Below are 26,743 nucleotides of genomic sequence, written 5' to 3'. Positions count from 1 at the left end.
GGAAGGAAAAAAGAAAACCCACCAAAATACTAAGGAGAAGCATCAGGTCCCACATCAGACTCGATTCTTACATTTCTATTGATTTAAATTGCTATTCACTCTCGCGTAAAATCCTAGGCAGGTTTTTCAGGAGTATTCCTTTATCTATTTCATGCATGGATCAACGTCTGAGCTGTTAAGGTACAAAGTCCAGTTTACATTTGGAAGCTCACATGCAATTAGCAGTTCTAACTGAATCCTTTAAATTAATGCTTTTAATAGAATATCTTTATGCATTATCTTTATACACTACTAACAGCATTCAGTATTTTCTAGCAGTTACAGTGTCACACTTGCACCATGGAAAGAGACCTTTAGTGATCTGTGCTGATTTATACTGGACTGGCTGATGAGGTTAGCATCACCTCTCTGCCTATCACTGATCAAGTATTCTCAACCAAGACTGAAGAAAGAGACTTTTGTATGTCCCTGGCTGTCACAATTCACAGCACTGCTTACTAATTCAGACTGAAATTGGTAATAGCTCACTTAATATGCCAAGTTACATTCCACCATAGCTGGAGAGCTCACATTGAGTCCTGCCACCTCTGCCACAGAAGTGGTGAGATCCAGCTGAGGAAAAAAACAATCCACAGAAAATGGCCATATCCTAATGCACCTCAGAGGCATCCACTGAGGCAGACTAAAGGCACTCTGAAAACTAGTTCAGTGTTTAAAGCAACAGAGGAACATAGAAACTGAACCTGCCTTCTCTGTTGCATAATGCCTTCAACCCTCCTGCATCAGCTAATGCTGTGCCCTAGAAAAAGTACAGCTGGCAAAACAGCTGCTGAACAGGTCACAGTGTGAAACATGGATTAAAAACTAGGGTTAGTGATCCATACTTAACACGGAAAACAACACGTCCAAAAGGAAAGAAGCCTCTCAATCCCCCCTGGATCTTGCTTTATAGAGAACAAAAATGTTAGGAAGTTATGCAGAACAGTTTTCAAACAACATCACACGAGCACTGCAGTGTCAGCATAAGGAATCCCATCCAAATAGAACCACACAAGCCTTTAGAGAGTATTTCATGATCGCAGGATAAAGGCACAAACTAGGATAAATCAAACATTACCATCTTTTCGTTGTTCAGAACAGAGGACTTCCCTGGCTGATAGTCATAAATGCTCCTGGGTTCTGCACGGTATTTTCTGGTGTCGACCTTCTTGTCTGGAGGCTCCCAGTCAGTCCTGAGGAAAGAAAGATCAATTACCCCAAAATACTGTGGTTTCTGTGGAAATAAACGCTCAATTTGGACTGATGCTTTACCCCATTAATTATGGTTTAATCTGGGTACTTTTTTTAACCTAGGAAAGAAGACTGCTACAAGAGGAACAGTTCAGATAGGGCTCCAGACAGGTATTTGTTTATCTATCACAGGCAGAGTTGGAAACAGCTCAGCTGCTGAAATAATTGGAGTGGAGGAAGGTTATTCTAAGAACTGTCAGTAAACTTCCAGACTTCTAAATCTTTCCCCACTGGAAACAGTTTAATGATGGGCTTCAACTAAGCTCACAAATATAAACATGCCCAAACTTTAAGCAGAACTCAGACTAAATTGCTTTTGCTAAACATCTGCCTTTTAGCCACGCCACTGATAACCTGATTACCACTGCTCTGGATTCTGAGGGCAGTCTAGATTCCAAAAGGAAGTTTTTTCTGGGCACATGAATGAATTATCTCAGGCTCTATTTTAATATGGCTAAGAACAGTCCACTGACTACCCAAACCACTATAATTTTGTGCAGTGCCTATACTAACACAGTTGAAACAACAACAGTCACAAAGCATTCAGGGTCCATATCCTACAAGGTCCTGCTGGTCCCAAAATTGATATAATCAGACACCTAATGCAGAATAACAAATGCTCTCCAAAAAACCCAAGAAATCAGCCCTTTTAAGATGATAAACAAATTCTGATTTTGCTCTTGGCATGTTATGTTTGATTGGCAATGTGTATGTGGATTTATCTCACCCAGAATTCACCAAACAAAACTGAGGCATCTACGCAAAACTGCTGCTCCAGGTTTCCTCTTCCTTACCCTTCTGATCTGGTTAGGACAGAAACAAACCACTGATCTGCCTAAACTCTCTCCACTGGCTGAGAAGAGACAAAGACAACCCATTTATTTTTTTTCTTTCTAAAGTAAGGCAAGATGACAGCCAAAATGATTGGCATACAAACAGCCTACAAATTTTAATAAGGATGATCTTTCCTGTCCAGACTAACTTGACTGCTAAAGACTCTGATCACAAAGAAAATTCTGGTGAGGCCCTGGTTTGCCACTAGATAATAGGAAGCATTAATTATGGTAATCCTTTCACTTGCAAGAGTTTTCCCAGAGGGCAAATACACTATGTCTTAAATTCCTGCATAAGGAAGACATCTTCTATCAGTAAACTTTGTCTCCTAATCCAGTGACCTGAGAGGCTCAGTGACCTGATATATGTCAAATTACAGCTTTGCTCATGTTAGGCAGCAAGTGAAAAACACTAGGAGCATGTAAAAGGTGGTAAAGGAGGGAGGAACAGTTCAAGAGCTGGGAAAATTCAACAGGACAAAATATTCTTTGCTCATTCTACTTTCCCTTAATTTGTAAATGCATTCCTTACTTTACAAAGAGGTTTAAAACACATGGTAATAAACAAAGCAAAAAACCAGGAGGGAAGTCATCCTAAAGATCAGAAATGACACTGCTGACTAGAAACTACTTGCAAGAAAGTTTATATGGGTAAGACTCCTCAGAGATGGAAAATGTAACTAAGTTTTTATCAAGACTCAACATAAATCCAAATTTTGCTTCTCCACAATTATCACTACTTGCTTGTATTCTGAGGTGCCTTTACAGTGTCACACTGAACCAAGAGTTTCCACTGTGCCTATGTGGTAGGCACTGTATAAGCATGACACACAACTCTTCACCCAGACAGGACACTATGCAACAGACTGTGTGATGCCTGATGAAAAAGACAGACAGAATGGGGGACTGGGCTGTGACAATGAAGGAGTCCACTGCCACCTAGTATAAGACTCAGAGTAAAAACTACATATCCAACTTCCAAAAAAGTTTAACTGGAGTTGTGGACCTAAGGCCACAACTTTCATCCCACACTTTTATCACCTTCCCATTTGACAACTTTCAGATATTCTTCCAGAACTGATCTCTATAGAGCTTAGTTCAGATCACCTTTCTGGGCTTGATTTCAGCGATGAAGTACGGTTTGGCAGTGGTAAAGTGGCAGACCTCTTCACAACCTTCTCTGAATCAATATTGTCCATCTCACTCTTGGAGCGGGGAACTTGGGTTCTGTCTGTAGGATATATCACATATAGGAATATTGGTGAACTGGATAGGAGGCAAATAAATACATGTTTTACATGCCCTTTCTTTTTGACAGATTAAACAAGAAACGTGAATTACTTACTGTCCTCAGAATAGGAATAACGAGGAGAGAATGAATCAGAATCTTCATCTGAAAGACAAAAGCATTTTGCAAGTGAGTTGAAAAAGCCCCAAAGAAGAAGCACCAGAGACCCTTTAATTTCTTCTACTAATGTATTCACCATAATTTGAGTGATATGCCCAATACTTACCACAGGAAGAGCATCCTAAAGAATAAAATTCCAATGAAGTTTAAATTGCATTTGAAAATAATTCATAGCTTAGACAGAAATATTAATATACTATTTACACTAATACCTTTCTCAAGGCTCTCAAAGTACTTTAGGAAATAATCCCTTTTTATCATAAAACTCCTCTACAGCAAGGGTTATAGATCCACTTTATCAAAAGCTGAGAGATAAATAGAGGATCCAAAAGCCATAGCATACTATTAAAATAACTCATTAGGTACTAGACACAATAATACAGCTGAGGAGCCCTGCTGACAATCACAAATGACTCTTGTATTCAGCTACTAGAGAGCATCCAAAAGAAGGCAATGAAGATGGTGAAGAGTCTAGAGGTGAAGCCATGGGAGGAGCAGCTGAGGTCCCTTGGTCTGCTCAGCCTGGACACGAGGAGACTGAGGGCAGACCTCACTGCAGTTAGAATTTCCTTGTGAGGGGAAGAGAATGGGCAGGCACTGATCTCTGCTCTGTGGTGACAGTGACAGGGCCCAAGGGAATGGCCTGAAGTTGTCAGGGAAATGTTCTTCACCTGGAGGGTGATCAGGTACTGGAACAGCTCCCCAGGGAAGTGGTCACAGTACCAGCCTGACAGAGTTCAGAAAGTGTTTGGACAACGCTCTTGGGCCCATGGTGTGAATTTTGGGGGTGTCCTGTGCAGAGTGAGGAGTTGGACTTTGATGATCCTTGAGGGTCCCTTCCAACTCAGAATATTCTGTGATTCTGTGACTGCAAAGAGAATTGTGAACCAAAGTATTACTAATATCCCTGCAAAGAAACCACTCAATGTGACAGAGAAAAATATATAAAAACAAAGAAGATGAAGCTAGAATCAACTAGATTAAAAAAAAATTTTAAAAAAAGTGTTACGTGAATTTAGCGATGACAATCAACACCTTGAAACAACTTCTAAATTTTCTCTCATGGAGGATATCAATCAGATGCTACAGCCAATCTCATCTGCTGGAAAAAAACAATTTGGCTAACACAGCTGACCTCAAGTTGCACTCAAGCCTTCATCAAGCCTTTCAGGAAGGCTCAGGGTAGTCTAAACTTCTAACCTATCTGCTTTAGTTGTCTTGGTGAATAAATTAGAAGGTTAAAGTTCTAAAAAGATGGTTATTGATTCTTATTATGTCCATCATAACCTGCAGGTTAAGAAGGCCAATTCCCATGCTTTAAACCTTACAGACGAAAACCAAATATTTATATTACGCTGAACTGTTGACAAAAATGACCTGTATTCTTCAATACAAGTTTGATTTACTCAGATAGAAAAATGCATGGCAAATCACAAATCTCAGTAGTCCCTACAAGTACAGATAAACAAATGTCTAAAACTACCTCCACAGCTATTCACCTCCAATAATCTTCTTTAGTGCTGTTAATCAATAAAAGATAATTATATTTACTTACTTGAAGAGAAATATCAGCATTCATTATAACTCATCATTCAAACAAGAAAAACCATAAAATAAAAATTCACTTCAGATAATGGCTGTTTTCCAATTTCTTATATTCTAATATCTACAATAATGAGGAGAATAGGTATGTTTTGTCTCTAAGTATCTTATGAAGAAGAGTTTCTACATTTCTTTCCTTTTTAAACAAGAAATACTGAAGCAAATCTGGAGTGATTTGATAACATTAAAGAGTAAATCAGAATTGAGTATTAAAACAACATCTTCTGTTTCTCAAAGCTGCATTCTATCTATGGGACTCTAATTCACAAAGCAGGTTATCACAAGTTTGTAACTTCAAAATATAATTTCCTTAAAGAAGAGAGGTTATTTCCCTCTAGATGTAGAGAATCTGCAGGGTTGGATTTCATTTCATGGATTGGACATGCTCTGTATGGTTTCAGAAATGCTGAATATATTTTTGAAGGGAGCCCAGATCTTGATGTTTCTAGGAGATCTTATGCATCAATCCATTCTGACATTAATTGTATCAAAGTGAGGCTCCAACCCATCTCTGTATAAACACTGCCACTGATTATGGATCTTTGAAGTGTTTTCTAAACATGAAACATGTCCTGCAACCCCCTCAAACTCATCAAATATTTTGTATTTCTTATCAAGAAAAGAATCCAAGCAAATATTAGAGAAATGTTTCCCAATATATTGAGAAAAAAACCAGTGTTTAGTCCAATAAAATTTTAACTATATAAACCAGCAAATTACTTTCATATGCACATTGCTAAGTGCATAGGAGACATTTATGGGAGAACAGACTCTTTAGTATATTGTCATCATGGGGTTTGAAAACTATGTTAGTCCAGATGAGCAAAATGGATTTTCAAACCTCATTATGAACACGGAAAAATTCTCTGTAAAACGCTTTTATCTATTAATTTCTGAAACAGTTTCTCTCACACCCATACCCACATACCATTCTGCCAAGAGAAAATAACTTACCCTGCATTACAATTTGCAAGACAGGGCTCTTCATCTAATATATTTTACTAAAAAATTATCAAGTATCTTAGATACCTGTACGACACTTCATCCACATTCCTTTTAACAGTAAAATACACCTTACATTTCCTTGCCTTCTTTGAGTATCTCAGCTCATACTGCATGCTTTCTTCTTACACAATACCCACCAGATGTTCAATACAAATATTGAATAAAATGGTTAATTAACAGTCTCACCAGGGTTGGCTTGAGGCACAGGCTAAGTAGGCAAGTTCCTAGATTGCAGGATCTGAAGTGTCACCAAAGCACCAAGACAACAAGGCTGTCACCAATAACTTCCCAATCAGGAAATGTCTGTACACCCAATGTGTGCAGCAGATTCCAGTGTTTCTCACATACAAATATTTTGCACAGTCACTGCAACAGATGCTGTTTCACCGTCCCTGAAGTATGACTGCAAAGTATTCTGATTTGAATATGAAGTTTAAAGGAATCTGCTGAGCACATGAAGAGATAAGGTAAAGACAGTGTTATTTCAAGTTGCACTATGTGCTGATGAATCCAAACTCTGTCCTTGCCTAGATATGCCAAGTGCACCTAAGACCAGCCCTGAACCTATGCTATCAAGTTATTTTTATTTTAAAAGACTACACTAAGGGACTGATCCAAAACCCACTGAAGCAAGTAGCCTTTTTACTAACACGCTTCAGTGACATTCTGGATCTGGCCCTAATACTATGTTAATGTTAAAAACCAGAAGCAAATAATTAATGAAATTTATTTATTTGGGGTGGGTGGGGGGGAGAAATCTCAGTTAAACCCCTCTTTACACATAAAGTCAGCAATCTAGACATGTTAAATAATCACTGCACACGCAACTGATAAGTGCAGAAAATCAAGCAAACCCCAAGTTTGCAGCATTAGTCAAATACTAGTTACAAAGCCAGAGGAGCACTGCAAAGCCAAAAAGGCATCATACAGTCAAAGCAATGCTTAGAGTGCAGCAAATCATTATGAGGCAGCATAAAGCTCAGCAACTAGAAAAAACTCCAGGAAGAAAATAAATTGATAAGGCAGCATTTGTGCAGAAGAAATATATATGGACCTTTTTTATTACCTTCAGAGATAGGACTAGGAGTAGACGCAGGAAACTGGTATGTAGGAGAATAAGGATTGTCTTCTGCAGCAGAGAAAAGCAGTGGATTTTGAGACTATCCACAGTGAAGTGGAGGTTCTGCTTCATCCCCCAACTTCTATCATCACGTGATTTTATTCCCTACTTTAATAACACTATGGTATTGTACTTTAAAAGAGATGAATGGATTAGCAAAGATTTAGTTATTTTATGCATCACACAAGAAGGTATACTGGGCATAATTGAATTTCCAGGCAGTGTAACAGAAAACTAGAACCTGAATCTAGTTATTATTAGGGCACTATAGTACAGTTAACTCAAAGCACAAGACAACAGATACTCTGACTAAACTTCTGGTACCTTCAGGTTTTTGCTGGATTTCAGGAAGTTCAGGAAATGTGTAGGTAGGGCAATAAGGGTTTTCTTCAGGATTGTCTAAGGAGAGGAACATGATTTGCAAAAAAAGAACAGAGAGGACAGATTTTAAGGGGAAGAAGGGTGAGCCAAGAATCCATTCAAGTTGACTACAGTCCCTCTCATGCTGATGTTCTCGGATGACACAACCTAGAATGCCTCTTTGTTCATTGCTGCCTTGCATGTCTGGGCCTTGTGAGAGATCCTGGAAGCCAAAGGGACTGAACTCATTCTCCTCCATCTGAGCATGGGCTTTAGCTGAGCTAAAGAACCTCTGTTAGGAGCAGTAGGATTAGGAAATAGTTTAACTCCTCCTCATCCCATCCACTACAGCACAGCATTTATCTATGCATAAAGCTCATCAGGACAGCACCTGCAACAGCAAATACAGCTCCAGTTTTGCATGCTCTGCATTTTGTTCCAGAAGCACGGACCTGAGCTGCGCTTGCCTGCATGTCAGGCAGTTCAGAGGGTTCAGCTTGCAAGTGCTACTGCAGCCATTTCTCACACAGAAAAATGTGAATGTATCAGCAGTCAGGCATAGAAGTGCCCCAAGGTGGGAATCCCCTGAGAGTTCACCACTATCAAGTTTGCAAGTGCTCACCACAATTCTCGGTCTTCAAAGGAGAAAGATTAGGGTTTTGAAAAAGCAGAGTTCAGATTCTGAACTCACCAAAAATTAATGAAAACCTTTCCACTGGTTTCATTGAACTTGAAATCATGCTTTGTTGTGCAGGTACTAAAGCTTAGCAGTGTAAAAAGTTTCCTCTTATGCACAGAGAAGTTTCAGAGATAACCTATTGTATTTTAAAAGTGTGTGGATTGGGTTAGCGGGTAAAACCAGACTTCAGGGATCTATTTTCTCTTAGTATGGAATTATTATCAGCTTTTCTGGCCTCAAATAGTACAGTTGATTTCATGAGGGCATTGCAGTTCACCTTTCAGAACAACTCAGACCCTTCTTTGGACTTCATTCTTCCCCTACCTTTGACTTCAAAGATTTCAAATACATTGGTTGAGTTCTGTGGTGCAGAGCACACACTAATTAACATAAAATGCTTTTATTTAACATCCAGTAAAATTCCTCATATGAATGAAACAAAATATCATCAAGGTGGTGTTTTAAAGTAAATAAAAACCATCTGTGTTACAGTACCTCTATTTAGCTTGTGGATCTGTTTGAACATTGTCTTGTACCAGTCCTTCGATCTGTCTGTATTCTGTTGGAAAAATAAATACACATAGAAATAATCAACAGTGACTTTACCAGCCTTTCAAAGTTATTACAAATCTTCCAAAAATGAAAAAAAATATACTCTATGTGAGAGCTGCATCATATGAATACCCTGAAATATGAATTAATTCACTCAGATATATAATCTCATATGTTTCACTCAAGTAAGTAATAATAGAAAAGCTTTGCAGTGGTAGGTTGTAACCTCTTTAGAACTGCAGATTATATGAAATGTTTTGTATATTGATCTGGTTTGATATCCAAAATTAAACAACTTCCCTGTTTTAGTCATACATACCAATTTCCTAAGTATTCAGTGGACAGTTAGAAACATTGAGTGTTTAAGTCATTCCAGAAACTAGTTGTAAGAATAGGTTAATAATTCTTTTCATAATTTCCCCTAAACACTGAATGAATGTAATCACATATAAAAGAGGTATCTGTCTCTAAGATGGCTAAAAAAGAGACAAAACTCTTCTTCTGCTGCTAGATGGGAAGGAAACAGAGAAGCAGAAAATATTATTTTCAGATATTATGAGAAGACAGACTAATTTTTAATTTTCTTTCCCCTGAAGCAGCTGAAACAGGTCATAGATAACAAATAGAATAACTAATCATAAAATACATTGGAATTAGAATTCTATCTTCACTTAAATCTCTGCAGCTTTGGTGAGTTCCCTCAGTCCTAAGGTAGGCAGAATCTAGCCCAGGATTTGTGCATCAACCACACGCTCAGTGTTTTACCCTCAGTGGAATTCCAATGTCGTCGACAGAGGTATCAGCCATGTAGTGAGGGCTCTTGGCAGTGCCCCTCTTTTCCTCCACTGCCCTCTTCTCACTTGGCACAGTCTCCTGAGCCGGCTTGTCCCGTAGAAGTGCTGAATCAACTTTATCAGAAACTAATCTGTCTGGCACTGAATCTGGAAATGACAGATGGGGGATATTTACCTCATCCCAGCATTTCACAACATCACCATATTCCGCTCTTTTAAGGCAAAAATTCTAGCAAGTAGTTGATGAGACAGACGGTCACTGCTGTTTGTGATTAGCAGCTACACTGAAGGAAATCTCCCAAGAAAATGCCCAATGCCAGCAAAAGCAGGCAAGCATCTCTGAGGTAGTTATCATCACACATCTCATGAGAGTCTCAGCTGTCATAGAAGACAACAATTTTGGTTTTAACAATTGCTTCTTTTGAGCAATTAGTAACTCTACAATGTCAGTCTTCATCAAAAAGCACCAGTAATACAGTCTCCTGTACATCTTTTTCTGCCAATTTCAACCTAAAGGAGAATGGTATGTGGTAGTGGTGCACTACTTTTTAACAGATTGCCTTCACCTGTCTGACAATCCCATTTGTTGCAGACAGTATATGATGTTTCCAATTAATTTCCATGCCCTAATCAGAGTGTGTAAACAACAAATGTTTAAGCATACATATGACATGATTGCACAGGAGTCTGCATAAAGATGGAGGGAAATAACTCATTTCTTCAGATTGCCTTGCTTCCAAACTGGAATTCCTTGACGCTGCCCAACTGACACCCAGAGGTAGCAGCAGGCATCACCAAGGGACTTCAGGTTGTTCTGAAGGTCTGCTCTGCAGAGCTGCACTACAGCAACCCTTACACTCAGTGAAGAATTTTTTTCTATGTGGATTTCCTGCAGAGGAAACACCTGCAATTTTAGTCTGCCTCATCAAGACTTTTGCAAATCCTATAATTTTTACACCACTGCATGCATTGAAGAGAGAAAGATATGTTTATTCACATGCACATCACCATCCTGCCCAAAGCCATTAAATGTGTAGAAATCTGATAGGGGCAGACAGTGGAGGAAAGGCTCGTGCATAGCAATGCATTGATCTGTTGGTACCATAAGCAAACACAATTCTGCCCTGCAAAACTCAGACCTAAAGGATTTGTGTTTAAAAGGTTGGTAAATTTTATGACTTAGGACAAACAGATGAGTAATTTAGGTGTTTGGTATATTTCTTTGCAGTTCCTGGGCACTGTGTTTGCTAAAGGCACCCCACAAGCAATCAAAGCAGCAGTTTTGCTCCAGCAGAGGCAGCAGCTGGGGGGTAGCAGACCTTTCACATCATACCTGCCAGGCTACTAAGCCTTTTTTGCTGTTCTGTGGTAAAGGATGAAACAAAACAAAAAGAAATACAGGACAAATGTGTGAGACATAAACAGCAAGTGCTCTGGTGCTGCATTTCTGACAGGCAAGAAATACACTGTAGAAGGACAGCAGTTGCTGGAGAGAATCTGTTTTCAAATACCCTGCCAAAGTGACAGCCCACAGTCCCTTATCCACATAGCAGCCTTGTGGGACAACATAAATCTCATGATGCAGTGACCAATACATTCGCAAAGAGCACTTAAATTTTCATTTTTTTCATAACATCAGAATAAACATCAGAATATTTAAAGCACTGGACAGGAGACAATCTGAAAATCAGTAAAAATTCACAGAGTCAAGCAATTTGATAACTAACTCTGTTACCATTATCAGGAAGTACACTTTGAAATAATGCTGCTGTAGCATTTCAAAGGGATATAGGAAAGGATAAAGTCATTGTTGGTGCTTGCTGAGTCTCATCACATATTACTGAGCCACAGATTCAGTGATTTGTGCACAGACACAGCTTGAAGGCTTTGATTCTCAAAACAGTCCCCTTGGTTAGAGGCTTTTCATTAACCAGTTCCTAGACTGGAGTATTTGTGGTATCTCTCAGAAGGTTTTACCACCCTAAAGTTAGTGCTTTCTAAAAGGATGTCCAAATGACTTACCCAAATCACAGCTGGGAATAAACCAAGAATGCTTAGCACTCTGTTCTCTGCTTTTTTATATTCCCTAGCAATTAATTCTTTTCTTTAAAGCATGAAAGTAATTTGAAAAGAATAAAATATTTTACTGACATAAAAAGCACAAACAGTTTTGAAAGCTCATATTGTTAGAGCAAAGATTAAAAAACTTTAAAATATTAAACACACCTGTTATATATTTATGATGAACCATGCCATGCAATGCCTGCACAGGAAATAACTGTGCTTTGGGGTGGCAGAGAACACTTGCCAAGCAAGTCTGCTGTAGTAACAAACCTCCAGGTGTGTGCTGTTTTCTAGAAGAACCCACCTTCACTACATATTTGTACTAAGTGGATCACCTCAGCAAGGGAAAGGGTATTTGTCCTTAGTGCAGCTCCCTCACCAGTACCTCTGAACTTTGATCTTTAGCCCCAGCCCTGTGCCCTGCTGACCACTGATGGCAAGCTGCTCCTGTACATAACGTTCACCTGATAGCTGCCAACATAGGAAAAAACCCCCTACATGCACTGGGTAAAAGGAAGGGTCAGTGCTCTGAGCCAGAAGAATAGATGGGAGCCACCTGCTGCAGGGCTCACTGGAGTAAGCAGGCCACCAGGAATAGTTTGCTGTATTAAAAGAAATGCTGTATTAAAAGAAATGCTGTATTAAAAGAAATGCTGTATTAAAAGAACTACAGATGAAAAATTCAACAATGCCCATCTCTGGAACTTGAGAGGAAAAATATAAGTGACAATGGTGTCACCAAGGAGAACTGTGTGGAATCACTGAGCTCTTCTGACAAGAAAATACAGTTTAAGGAGTCAATGCTTTAGAGTTTTTTCCTATCTCTTTCCCACAGAGAAGAGAATATAATGAATTAATAGAATTTTAATGAAAAAACTCAAATGTACTTTTTACATGAAGGGGAGAATTCCTTTTCCCTTGTATCTCAGTGTAGCAAAGGGAGCAGCTGATGGACAGAAGCAGAAGGAGCAGGAGGTGTCTGCTATTTCACTCTCCTGCCTGACCAGAGCCAGACTGTTGCTCCAGACACACACTGAAGCTTTCACTTTTGATCTTGTCTTCTGGGACTATAAGCAAAGGCCAAAAACTTGTAGGCTTCTCAGACAAAGGGTCAAGCAGAGGGATAAAACTGCTGGCAGAAATGAAGGAATGATTATAGATGCCCTCTATAGGCAGGGCAGAGGAGAATCTGAGGAGGCAGCACTGGAGGAGAATAAGACTTGAAACCAGGGAAGAGGAAACATTTGAGAACCTGTTTGGTGCAAAATAAAGGTGCTGAAAAGAAAACTTGCTAGAAATAAACAAGAGGCTCTGAAATGACTTGTTTATAAGTATGAATTGTATTCAGTTGATATTACTGAAATCCAGGAGAAAAAATTCTGAGATCTTTCGTACCAACTTACTAAGATCAAGCAGACAAAAAAGGATATAGTCTACTTCATGTGTTTCAAATGCCATTACCTGTTTCTAAGTCTCTGATGGCTCCAAATCAATTAGCAATGAACTAGCAAAGAAAGTACAAAATAGTAAGAAGTAATAGTAAGAAGTAGTTGGTGTCTGGTACAACAGTCACTTCAGAGAATAAGAGAGCTAACTCCTTAAAAAGCAATCAATAATCCACTGAGGAGAAAGAAAGTCACATAATCCATCTGGAAGACTAAACTACAGGAGACTTCAGACTTCCAGCATTAAAATGACCTTAAAATTTCTAATTTACAGGGTATTTCAGAGCATACAAAAGGAATTTTCACTAAACATCATCTTGACATGAAGGAATTGATTTCAGCACAAAACATAATTAACCATTCAGGGGAAGGTGGAACTTAACCTAGTAACAATTTGATATATGCCATGAGAGCAACCTAGTTTTGAACAGATAAGGTTCATAAAGATGAAGCCAAATATGAATCACGTCAGCCAGGACAGAAATTCAATAGATAACTAAAATCTGAGAACCATTTAAAAATACTAAGTTAGCAGAAAGAAATCTTAATGCTATGCTGGGATAAATCCTAGATAGGAATGGAAGCATAAGGAACTCCAGGAAACCCTCAACACAAAAAACAATGGGAAATGTGCACCTACAAGAAGGCAACATATGCTGGGAAGTGAAAGAAAATTACAGTGGAATAAAAGCATTAACAGAATGTCTCAGACTTAAAAATAGGTTTGAGGCACAAGAAGAATAAACAGAAACTAGCAATGATCTTGTCCTTTTACAAAATAGGCATGATGGTAATAAAAGGGCAGAAAAGATGACACATCTGATTAGTATTTCCACTCTGCATTTGAAAAAAAAAGTATGTCTTACTTTGCCTGATAGAGAAACACTTTCCACTACAACAGTATCTAAGGACTATGCTGAAGGACAACAACTGAGGTCAGATGAAAATGAGCATGTTCATATAAACCATAGTAAGAGTTTTAGAGCAGTTCTCTGCTGTGAAGGAAGCAGTTCTGGAGATTGGACCATTCATCCTCAATATGTCTTGGAACACAAAGGGAGCTCCACAGGACAAGGAAGAAAGCAAATGTTGTGACAACCTTCAAAAAAGATTAGTCTGGTGGTTGGGACATCTGTCTGTCAAGTCAGCAATAATGCCATAAAAATTATTTATATGAGATCTTCTAATAAATACAGAGTCTGACACATACAACGTCAATCAATACAAATTTGTGACTGTGATGCCTCGTCAAACCAACATGATACAAGCAAATTACAAGTTTGACTAATATATACTGAAAAACAGGGATTATTAGAATGATATTCTTCACAGACATGATCAAATGGCATAACTGGCCATGACCTGTATCACAGAAAAAAACATGATGAGAGAAGGCTCTTCAATCTATCAGGGTAAAGTATCATGAGTGCTAATGGTCAAAAGCAATATTCAGACAGAACAAATAGTTTACCATGAAGGTAATTAGTAAACAGAATAATTTCACATAGGTTCTCTGAGTCAGCCTGCATGTATCATCACATGATACAACTTTGTCTCTCATGCTCTTAAAGTCTACAGAGGGAAAATATCTTTGTGTTAAAATACTCCAAATTTGATGAAAAAAAAAAAAGACCAGAAGCATATCCCACCTCAAGAAAGTCAACAAAAAGCATTGAGATTTAAAAAGGCTGCCTCAAATCAGATTTTCTCCTCTTGAAGCAGCTGAGGAATCCTCATTTGGAAGCACATAAGCAAAGCTGTTTCAGATGCTAGCAAAAATAAGGAGATAATCCACTCATTACCCCTTAAATATGTTGGGCTACAGTGAGAACACTATTTTCAAGATCAAAGACTGAAGCGTGTTTTTAAAAATTATCAAAATTCTCTATTAAATTCTAATTATCAAAAATCTCATGAGGGACTGCAAAGGAGCACATCAATGCTGTAATTAAAATGGCTACAGTATGAGAGTGCAGGCCTTGACCCTAATTGCTGATTTTATTTTTCGTTTAGAAAGGTAAGCCACAGCAATAGTGGCTAGATTCCTGGAGCTTCCCAAGCCCACTAGAAATCAAGGCAAACTGGACTGTGTCTCTGTGGCCTGTTACAAGCTACGGTCTTTAGTGATGCACAACAAAATGGGAAGCTGTGGTAATGCCAGCCACCAGGAGAACTTAAAAGGAGAAGCAAAGTTTCCCTCCAAATCCAGAGGTAAAGAGATAGAACTATCTATTCAGCTTTTGTGAGAAAGGTGTTGATTCCTGGGAGTTCTCAAACACGGCTGTTTTGCTCATTTGCAAATCCAGATCTCAAGGATTACTGCAATATGAGTTGGAGTTGATCCAGTTACAGACAGAGGAAAAAATTGCCAAGATCAAACTTGTGGGCAAGTAGATTATTTACTATTGGGTAAATTCTGTTACAAATTCAGAGGTCAAAATCTCTCCCACAGTAATAGAAAATACAGCTGCTTTTACACTGCAGTAGCTGGGAAGTAGCGTATCACCTTTTCAAGCTACCACAAGCTACCCTGTTTCTACAGACAGATACATGGGAGCATGCTACCTTTTCCACCACAAGACACCTGACAGCTGTTACCTTGCAATAGCTTATTCATATGTCCACAGCCCAGTTAAAAACCTCTCCCCAGCCTCAAAGAGCTTCAAATCCACAGGTTTTAATTAGAAAAAAACTTATCACTCTCACTTGCCTGTTGTATGATCCAGTCACTAAGACTATTTTGAGGCAACTTTGTTACTTCTTAGTAGGCTGGACCTAATTATCAACAGCGCACATCCTCCCATTCCTTGTAGCATAACAGTTTGCTCATTGACAGTTTGCTCATTGCATACAGACAAAATTGTCTGTATGCAAGTCTCCTTACCTCGATTGTGCTGCAACAGGACAATAGTGGGATTGACAATTGTGGTAGAAGGATAGGCAGAGGCAGACTTGCTGATGGAAGTGATGGACACTGGATAGTCAGTGCCAGGCTGGGGCACTTCATTTAGCACAGGACCTGGGTCCTGGAAAGAAGAGCAACACATGATTAGCAGCATGCCAATGGTGCTACACTGGGAAAATCTGGGAAAAACCCCAATATTTTAGGCTGAACGAGAAGCATAATCACAGCAAATTTTAGTAAAAAAGGCATAAGCACAAGTATTACCCTGCTTCATGTACATACCCTGCTCATTGTTAATGAAATTAGTTTGCTAAGGCAGTACTATAGTTATTTGGTGTTGGGTTTCATAACTCCAACCCCAAAAGAGGGCACTAAGTTCATCTAGCAGACACTTTGGAGCAAACACAATGTGTCAGAAATGAGAAATCTGGTTTGGGGAGGGGGAAAGATGCAGACATCTTTCCCCTGATACATCCACACAAACATTTCTTCCAAGAGTATTCCTTTCACAGCAAGTCAAACATGCAAAACTCATGCAATTCTGGAATGAAACAGTATTACTGCAGCTGGTTTGGTAAGAAAAGTCTAAGGAATTAAGTTAGCACCATCACTCAGGAGACAATGTCATACCTACCTGATTAAAGTAATGACATAAAAAGGCCCCAGAACTGACAGAGGGTAACAAGTAGGACTCTAATAAGGAAGATGGATTTGCTGCTGGAGCACAGCAAGCTGCTCTTGCTCTCCTAAAGCATCCAGTTCCATTTTTTGCTTATTTCAAACCCACCTCTGATATCACCACAGCTCTGGCTGCTCTGTAGAAATACAGGCTGTGTCTGCAGGGAGACTTTGAAACCTAGCTCACCTTTGAAAAACCTCAGTCCATGGATATTGGACTTCTGGTGGTGGTAAGATGGCTAAGATAAAGAAAGGATGATGACTAAAGACTGTGTGTGCATCAGCTTAGAATGAGATTTTTCAAAGCTTATTAAGGAATTTGGATACACAATAACCCTTAATGGGGACTGAGCATCCAAAAAAAGAGAATATGGGACAGCAAACCAAATTCCTGTACTCCTGCTGTTCCACTGTCAGACTCAAATGCTGCAATCCACTGATCTGTAAAATCAGCTGAGCATTCAAGGGTATTTTCATCATTATTAAAAAAACCCTGAATAAGGCCAGAATATTGCTCCAGAAAAATCCCTACTTCCAGCTTTTCTGGCTAAGTGCAACTGCAACTCAGTGCCCTTCATTCACACCAGCATCGGATCAGAGGACTTACAGCATCAGGCAGGGGACTGAACAAAGGCCAAAGTGAGACCTGGCACCAGAGCTCAAAGATAAATCATAGTGACAGTTGGCCATAATCAGAACAAGCACCTACAGCCTCCCCATCCTGGAGGGGAAATGGGCAAGAACAACCTTATTGTGATGGATAAAGGTGATCTTGCTTTAAGCAGCAGCTGGTCAGGCCATAGACATTTCATGGGGACAGAAAAGAATCAATGGTCTTCAGGAACAGATGTCCCTTAGAGAGAGACCAGCCCCATTTTGCTGACTGCAGTAATATTCCAAATAATGCAATGAGTAAATAGGAGGAAGAGTTGGGGAAAAGTGTGAGAATTGGCTTTAAGCTTCACTTTAATAACTAAAATACAAATAAGAATCCCTCAAAGAAGAGGGAAGCTGGATCAGGATAGACTCAGCAGCCTCAATGATGTCACCAAAGAGGGTGAACAAAGACCATTTAAATCATTGTGGAAAACAGCTCGCTGACTACATGCCTGAAATGAGCATATCCAAAAATGTTTCATCTCAAGAAAGTCAGGTACAGCAAAGTTTCTACTGCTCCTCTATGATTTGAATGCCTCCTGATTTTTTTTTTTCTGGAATCTGCAGATAGGCTCCATTAAAAAAAAAAAAAAACAACCACAAAACAACCCAAAAAAACCTCTCCAAAACACAAACAAACAAAGAACACCAAGCAAACAAAAACCAAAACACCAAATCCAAACTTTCATTCATTGCTCTCTGCAATAAACACCCTACCAATTTTAATAAAAATAGAAAGGCCAATACTGAAAACTTTTGAAAATATCATCCTTGGTTGTTTTTTACTTTCCCCCAGCCCACATGCCTGTTTGCTAGATCCCTATAGAGTCAAAGGGCAGAGCAAGCATCGTCATGAGAGAATGCAGTTTCTGCTGAACTTCTTCCTTATCCTCACAAGGAAGCATAAAAAAAGGTGGCTGTAAGATTTTCAGCACGAGGAGGGTAGGGTACTTTTTGCCTCCTCTGCAATTTTAACTGAGAGTCACTTTTCCTCCTTGTCCTCAAGGACTCTTTTAAAAGGTGATGAGCCTAAAGAGAAACAAAATCTAACTCAAGAAGAACACAGTAAATTCCAAGTTAAAACTCTTGTGGACTGAATTATTCAAAATTTTCAAAGACAAGCAATTGCAAAATGAAGAGACGCTCTCTGCCTATCTATTGCATAGCACCTCCATGCTTGGAGGACTCTTAGTACAGTAACTGATCTTATAACTTGTAGGTCACTGGATACTGGCAGCAATCTTATACTGATTTTATCAGGGATTTGTGTGGAGACCATATGGTCTTGTGGCTCCAAGTGGAACAGAAAGCCAGCCCTAACCTTTAACTGGCCTGCTGTTGCTGCTTTAAATGTTATTCAAACACAATTAAGGATGCTATAAAAAGAGCCTGAAAGAATCAGTTAGTTGCAGCTATACAGTTTATGCAGAATTCATTATTCTGAGCAAATCCTGTGAAGACTCTTAAGGTGTACATCACCCAGCAGAATGGGCACAAAGGGAGACAGTCAAACGTTGCAAGAAGTCAAAAGAAAGTTCAAAGCTGCACAAGGCAGGCAAATTGCATGCACTAGTACAGGACGCAAACACGGTTTCAGTTGTCATGCTGCTGGCAGGGGGTGAGTCATCACTCCTCCTTCAAGTTTAGTATTGCAAGGAGAAAGTAATTTTAATCCAGGAATACAAATTTAGGAAAAGGGCGAGGAGGGTACTTGGCAAGCTTACTGTATGTGAGATGACTCCAGTGATTTCAGGCTTCAAGCCCCTGTGCAAAGCCCCCGTGACTGGAGGGACAAGTGAAGGTGGTGATGAGAAGAATGGCAGTTTCGGGTAAACAGAGGGTAATGTGCCAGATGTGGAGGGTGCTTGGTTATGGTGGGAGCCCCTCTGGAGATGTGGGGGAATGAAATCGTCTAGAGTTGGAAAAGTCAAGGGTGAGCCAGGAGAAACAATCTCAGGGAATACGGAGCCTTGCCCGAAAGGAACCAGAGGCGGTGGTGGAGTGCTGGAGCTGCCTTCTTGTTGTCTGTCTGGATTAACCTGAAGGAGGGGGACTACTATAACTCCAGGCTGAGCTGAGGTGGTGGCAGTGGCATCCTGTTGGAAACAAGGTGTTGTTATGCATTGGGGGAGATTGTTACTTTAGTCTAATGCAGCCATATTGTGTCATGCAAGGAATGTACCCAAAATGATACAAAGCCCCAGAAGATCTTTGTTCCTTAAGGAGACATACTTCTTCAGGTTTGTAGCCCTGGCCTCTATGAACACAATGTTTTTTCACAAAAAATATTAATTCCCCCTCACCACCCCTCCTCTCCAGTTCTGTGTAGCGAGGCTAAATCAAACAAAGAACAGCTCAGCATTCACCATCACTTGAGAAGCTCTAACCATTATGTATTACAGAGCTTGTTTCTTTTACATGTCCCTAAAATAGAAAGATCCTCACCAGTCCAACCCAACTCCCTACAAACACCACACGCACACACGAACACACAGATCAACACTGAGGGGACACATATGGGGTGTTAAATATTATCAAGTAAAAGACCACAAGACTCAGGGCAGCACAACAAGTGCTGAGAAATTAAGGTAGGAGGGGAATAAAGCATTAAGGGAACATTGTAACGGATTAAAGAACTGTTTGCTCAGCTGAAAGAAAACAAGGTTATGGAGAAAACATGTACCATGCTGCGTCCCATTGCCTTGTATGGTGGCTGTCGCTGCTGAGTAAGGTAAGCCTCTTTTCTCATCCTGTCCTCTGTGGCAGTTGTGCTCTGGGGCTCTAGCACTCTGTCCCTCACAGCTTGCGGAGGTGATGACTGAGTCCGGGAGGGCTGGCCTGCACCATAACTAACTGCGTCTTTGCTGAGGACAATGTAAAAGTACGGCCTGGGAGGAATAGGAGGAGGAGGAGCAGCAGGAAGAGACTTTTCAGTGTCTGTTACAGAGGGAACAATGTTGGTGGCTGGTGCCTGAGTGAGCTCAGCGCCCAAACTGGTGCTGGCTGCTGGGTCATGTGTGGTGCCAGTGGAATTTTGAGATGTGCCTGAGCAAGTGCTGTTAGATAAACAAGCTACATATAGTTTGCTGACCTTTTTATCCGCCTTCGTCTCATGACTGGAATTCATTCCAGCCTTACTACTGGGATCTGCCCTGACAGGGTTGTGTTGTATGGATGATGCACCCGATGAGGAGTGACTTTCCAAGAGTGGCTGCCCAGCATGCACCTCATCTTTGTGGCCTGAAGAGGGAGAACGCCCTGCTGGCAAACCTTGCTTCCCACTGGGGACAGCCCCATAGGGGGTAGGTGATGACAAATAACAGCGTGCACTGGTGTTTGGTGATGCACGCTGTGTGTAAGGCTTGGGTGCATTCAGGTACACACAGTCCATGATGGGCACTGGCAACAGGTTGGTCACTTTAGTGTCAGTGCGAGGACGCCATGCAAAGCTTTCCTCTTTGGGAAGAGGAGGACGGGGAGGAGCAAGGGCCTGATCAGGCAGAGTCAAGAAGGTAGGAAGGAGAGAGGAAGCAGCATCAAATGAAAGGAAAAAGGAAGGAAAAAAATTAAATTCTCAGAACGTATTTGATCATTAGACTTGGGTTAAGCAGGTTTTAATACAGCAAGAATAAAAAGCAAATACAGTATCTGGAAGGCCAGTGCAGAACTCGCTCACATCCGACGTCCCACACATTCTTTCTTAGCACAGCTCACTGCAGCACACAAACTTAACCCAGCCCTCAAGTCCCTGCCTATGTGTTTCTCTCTCTGCACTCAGTAATTCTCACTACTGTGTTGTTTCAAGAGGCCTGCCCAGCAACACTCACCATGCCCCTGGGAAAGCCACAGTCAAGACTTAATATCATGGCTAACTAAATTCAGTCTCATGCTTGCATAACTAAACACTTCCCAGCACTGGGGACATTTGAACTGCAAAGCCAAATTCAGAGTTGTAGGCTATCTCTGCATGTTAAGTGCACTGCTGAAAAATGAATATTGCCAAGTTTCACAATGCTAGTGAAAGCAGACATCAAGCGAGTGCTGTAGCCTACTACAGCTGGCTAAGTAAAAAGTGAGTATTTCTTCATTATAAAGGCCAGCTCTTCAATTGTCTTTAGGATTTTTCCATCCTGAAAATGCTTTCTGGAAGACCAGAAAAATTAAAGTTTCTTGAGGAACTGAGATCATCAGAATTCGCCTCCAGAATCAAGATCACCAAAAGAGAAATCCTGCTTCTAGCAAATAATAAGAAAAGCTTTACTGGTTTTGGTACTTGGCAACATATAGCTTGCTAACTCCAAATCACCTACCTACTGCATCTCCAATTACAGTGAATTTTTTCTGAAAGCCAAACTGTTTTGAGATAAAATAACAGTACAGAGGTTTCATTTTATTTATTGCTTTTTTGCCAGTAGCTGAAAACAAAGATCTACTGGAAAGAAGAGAATACCCACCTGGTGAACAACAGCTCCTTGGATTTTTGCAAATTAACCCTTTGAAGACTGTGAAAGTAGGTTTTACAAACACCCTGTTGTCATACCTTTATGGGCAAAGGCTGCATATACGACTGCTAAAAATGTCAAAACCAGAGAATGAAGATGCCTTAACAGCTTGCAACATTCAAATCTGGAAAGATATGTCCTTTAAAAGTCATCCATATATGACAAGGTGTGGCACAAGTACCTATTCTTGTTATATGGATATAGATGTAGAAAGATTTCATAAAATTACAGCTGCTGTTCCAAAATCTGCTGTCCTCATGCTGCCCCTCTGCCCCTCCCACCCTTTCTTTGAGGCATAAGGGAGTGAAGAAGTGGGTTGGTTAGTGCTGTTCTAAAGGGCTTCTGCCTCTGAACAGGTTCATTCCTTTTGGAATTTCTTCCATTTCAGCTCAGTTTGAACAGTAGTTCTTGAGACTTCTGTAACAAGTATTACGTATGCCAGTGCTCACTCTGTTCATCAACAAGATCAGGGAAGGACTACAGGACAGCTCTAAGTATTGAGCAGAAATGGGTCTCTCTTTAGGGTGCTGCCCCTTCCCGCACCTTCATTGGAGCTGTTCCTTCTTCCACTTTCACTTATGGTACCTGGTCCGTAGCATCGCTAAAGGGAGCCTGATGATGGGAGCAGTCACACTGATAAGGGACTGGGCTTTAAAGGGACTCTGTTTCACACAAGAATCCAGTTTCTAATGAAGGGTTTTCTTACCAGCTTCCAGACTGCTTCTGTGTAGACTGAGCACCCAAAAAACTAACAAAAAAACTTACCAAAAAAACCCCAAAAACAACAAAACAAAACAAAAAAAAGACATTGCATGCATGCAATGTCAGTCTGCATTCTCTTAGCAGACTGGCTTCAACAATTTACCTTCAGATACAAATAATCTTTCCCTTGTTGGCTTCTATCAGTTACAGTGTTAAAACTGAAAGGCATTTCCCCAATATTTTATTTTTAATGTAGGGGGCAACTCTGATTTCAGCCTGCAGCAATTTCTAGGAAATAAGCCAGCATAAAATGCAAAATAATTACAGATGATTACTTCACCTTTTTTCTTGCAAATAGTGTTGTCCTCCTCCTTCAACCACCGAGGAAACATTGTGATGTGCCTGAATATATGAGCTCCACAACACTTTGCTGACATCGGTGTTGCCCCCATTTTAAAGGCAGAAAAAGCTGAGGCACAGCAACTTACCCATCTGCAGTCAAGTCTGGAGTTCAACCCAGGACTCCTGATCATGAATTCAGTGCTTGAACCCAGATGATCACCTCAGGGTCAGAGAAGAAAGGCTTACCTGTGGCTTGCTGTCTGAAGAAAGGTTTGGACGCACACTCCTATAACCCTTGGCAGCCAGAGAAGATGGCTGGGCATCCCCATTGGCATCAGTGTTAGACGACGACCTCCAATCATCTGTGAGGGGAAAGAAAACTCAGATCACAGATTCCCTCCAGTAGCAGGATAAGTGAAAGGAGGGGTCTCTTTTCTTCCTTCCCCCCCAGTTTCTTTTTTTATCCCCCAGGCAACAAGAAATAATTCCAATAAAGCAATGGAAGTAACAACAGAAGCAGCCAATGTTTATACCTGTTTCTGAGTTTTCTGGCTCCAGACCTAAGTGTTTCACAGAAAGGAGGGACAGAGGAGGTGGGGGTGGAGGACAGGCATAGAGGAAAAGAAAGGGGGGAAAAAATAAACCATTACATTTCCAGAAAACATGAACCAAGTCAAGCTACTTCATTTCACACATAAAATGCTTTCTGACAGGGCTGCGTAATTACCATAGAGACCAGCCCTAAACATGATGTCCTCCTTGTTTCTGACCTTTGTAAACACAAGGCAATTCATTCAGAGCAATGAAGAAACAATTGTTCATTGACATTCTTACTTCAGAGGCAAAAAGGCTGCCCAGTTAGCTACTTTCTAAAGCTGCAGCTTGACATCTAGACACCACAAATTACTGGAAATGTAGGGACCCTGTATTCAGATTATGAAGACATAGCTATCCTTAACAATATCGCTATATGTGATCGAGATAAAGGACTACCAACAAATAGATCAAGTTTTGCAGACTAAGTGCATGAAGGGTGTAATAAGATACAACATCACTTTACAAGCCAGTCCCTGCAGCTACCTGCAGTGGTCTTATCACGTATTTACCTGCTTCCACTGGGCCCCCTCCCTACCCTGTACCCATTTTGCTTTTTAAGTTATATGCACAAAGCTCTTCCAGCTTCAAAGTACATTTCATAAAGCGATTGAGAGAGTAAGCAAAAGAAGTATTAATGAACTGATTTCCATAGTAATGGACCCATTGCTATTCAAGCTGCTGGAAATTTATGAAGCCATCAACAGAAAGGAGGGAGGCAACAGCAGGGGGTAGGAGTGAAGAAACAGAGAAAGGCAAGCATAAAAAGAGGGTAGGTCACGGGTGGAGCAGAACAGGAGAAGACCGAGCAGAAAGTGGCACATTAGGGCTAGAATTAATGGAATTGCCCTTTCTCCAACAATACAGTCAGAAATGATGTATGCTTTGCTTTCAAGAGCATGTTTTACACCCTCCCCCTTAACGGCATCTTGCCTTTGGGAGTTCATCCTCTTTGCCAGACCCACGACACTGGCCAGGTTTGCTGTGCTTTGCCTGTCTCCTACAATTAAGTAATTACACGTCTGCTATTGAAAGACAGCAGAGCTCTGTGGCGATGCTGTCCGTCTGGGGGGACGCTATGCCCGCTTCCCTGACAACCCAGCTGAATGCTGCAGTGGCAGTAGCACCACTCAGCTTCTTTGTGTTCCACCTCATGCCTGGGGTAAAAAGAGATGACACAGGCCACCCTGGGGGCAGTGGGGGTGGGAGGGGAAGAAAGAAAAGAACAGAGTTTTTGGTGCTGCTGACAAATCATTGGTCAATGATTGAGCGGTCATGAAACCTGCACTAGGAGTCAGTCTCTCTACTGGTGTGGTCCTTGCAAGAGGTTTCCAACTATGTTATGGAATTCTGGGCTTTAAACCATAATTATAAAGTAAGCCCAAGATCCTGGACTGACCTGTCTTGAGGTTACTATGAGTAACAGATGCCAGGTAACCTTCCACCACTTACTTTCAGGTTGGTCAACATCCTGAGGACATGGTGAAGTGATATTCCGATTCCCTTCATAGGATGGAGTTGCCCGGAGGGTTACAGCTCCTTTTCCACTGCAGACTTTTGTGGGATCCATTTCTACAGGAAATGCACATGCACAGAAGAAACACATAGAAAGCGATGATGCAAAGCTATCAGGAGCCATCAGAGCTCTAGAGTAATTTTAGCATGGCTGTCTCCAGGTGAATCAATCTAGTAATGTTTGTGCAGATGAAGATTAGCTCTGTATTTAAAGCATTGAGAAATCAAAGCAGTTTTATATTCATGTAATTGATGAATGTAGCAGTTAAGTTCTGAGTTGGTGCAACAGAGCTAAGAAAGGAGGGGAGAAAAAGGAGTGTTTGAACGAAAGGTCACAGGTCCATTTGCTTTATTTGTTCTACTTTGTACAGAGATACTGTGCTAGAAAGGACAGTCTTCCATTACACCTGTAGCTCTTCTATAGGGATGTGCCAGTGTTATAATGCACACACTTTGTGTGCCAAAACTTAAAAATGCCTTTTGTGAAGGACTGAAAGAGGAAAAAAATAAGACTTTTGACCACTGGAAGATAGAATCTTGTAACAATGCTGAATACAATCAACAGGCAAGGCACTGCAAGTCACCTCCCTGCCATCTCCCCACTTCATTGCAGTGTTTCACCTTCTGACACAGGAACCCAAATCCCAGAAAGAAGGAGATTTAACACATGCCTATTCAGATCAATCTGTGATCATGATCAGATACCAGATCATGCCAGCATCCTTGCTGAGGCACAGTTCAGCACAGCTTCTGTGCAGGCTTACCTTTGTGTATTTCAGTCCATGATCTGGGTTTTCTCCTCCTGTCATCCTATTAACTCATAACAAACCAATACTTCAAAGCTACCTCTCTTTCTCCTCCTACTTAAAATCTTTCTGGACAGTTGTTTCCTTTAAGATACCTCTGAAAATAATAAGGCTGAAAAGTGTCTTGTTTCTCTAGGCTATTTCCATACACAAACGCATCACCTTCTCTTCTCATGCACTATTAGTGACCTGCAGCTGCCATCGGACTTCACTTACCTACACAGAGGTACCAGCCCTACCATGACTGCACAGGGAGCGTGAAAGGTACTGAGCACATGCTGCATTACACAAGGGACAACACAATAATTTTTATTTTTATGGTTTGAGGATCATGCTGTCTCTGCATGGGGAAGGATGGAGCTCTTCTCCAGGAACTGCTATTATAACAAAAATGATGCCTTCAGACTGGACAGAGGGGACAAAGGCTGTTGTTTATTGTCTAGACAACAGCCCACATTTGTGCAGATCAGTATTCCATGGCTGATTTCAGCAAGGCAATGCCCCACCAGTCCCACACCAGTACAGCGCCTAAAGACTATGGTAACACCTTGGCTGAGATTGCAAACCATGCAAACCACAGCCAGTGTGGCCACAATATGGGGAAACATCAATATGTCAGATGGACAATGGCAGTAAGAGTAGAAACTCAATGAATGCCAAACTCCTGGCTCTCCCTGAAAGTCCTCTGTGCTGGAATCTCCACTGCTGAAGCCCTTACATGGGTTTCCAATGCTTTAGGGATTTCACAAAAAGCATCATTTTAGATCCATATTTAGGACTATAAAAAGGATGGAGTAAGTAAGAAATCAGAGGATACTTTCCTATAGTTCAGCCTTTAGCTAACTGAGGCAGCATTGAGGCACCCAGACGTATCAAAAGGTGCTTCATCC

General features: G+C 40.7%; 1 protein-coding gene across 50 annotated transcripts in view; it reads right to left on the bottom strand.

Annotated features, from left to right (window-relative positions):
• Window positions 1-26,743, bottom strand: part of SORBS1 (sorbin and SH3 domain containing 1) — a 160,655-nt gene that overhangs the window by 34,688 nt on the left and 99,224 nt on the right. For 29 of the 50 annotated variants that reach the window (XM_068198422.1, XM_068198421.1, XM_068198433.1 and 26 more), the window contains 14 exons: window positions 24,985-25,104; window positions 23,472-23,498; window positions 23,185-23,300; window positions 20,076-20,882; window positions 19,117-19,488; window positions 16,037-16,178; window positions 10,977-11,006; window positions 9,615-9,790; window positions 8,793-8,856; window positions 7,583-7,657; window positions 7,205-7,267; window positions 3,469-3,516; window positions 3,231-3,354; window positions 1,118-1,232 (listed from right to left, as the gene is read on the bottom strand). In XM_068198422.1, coding sequence (XP_068054523.1) covers window positions 1,118-1,232; window positions 3,231-3,354; window positions 3,469-3,516; window positions 7,205-7,267; window positions 7,583-7,657; window positions 8,793-8,856; window positions 9,615-9,790; window positions 10,977-11,006; window positions 16,037-16,178; window positions 19,117-19,488; window positions 20,076-20,882; window positions 23,185-23,300; window positions 23,472-23,498; window positions 24,985-25,104 — 2,279 coding nt within the window. The remainder of the gene's footprint in view (window positions 1-1,117; window positions 1,233-3,230; window positions 3,355-3,468; window positions 3,517-7,204; window positions 7,268-7,582; window positions 7,658-8,792; window positions 8,857-9,614; window positions 9,791-10,976; window positions 11,007-16,036; window positions 16,179-19,116; window positions 19,489-20,075; window positions 20,883-23,184; window positions 23,301-23,471; window positions 23,499-24,984; window positions 25,105-26,743) is intronic. The other 21 variants (XM_068198441.1, XM_068198464.1, XM_068198465.1 and 18 more) reach the window with 11 other exon arrangements.

Source organism: Anomalospiza imberbis, chromosome 8 (assembly GCF_031753505.1).
Source record: "Anomalospiza imberbis isolate Cuckoo-Finch-1a 21T00152 chromosome 8, ASM3175350v1, whole genome shotgun sequence".
In the NCBI taxonomy this organism is placed as follows: Eukaryota; Metazoa; Chordata; class Aves; order Passeriformes; family Viduidae; genus Anomalospiza; species Anomalospiza imberbis.
The sequence above is the reverse complement of the archived record's forward strand: the minus strand, read 5'-3'. Positions and strand labels throughout refer to the sequence as shown.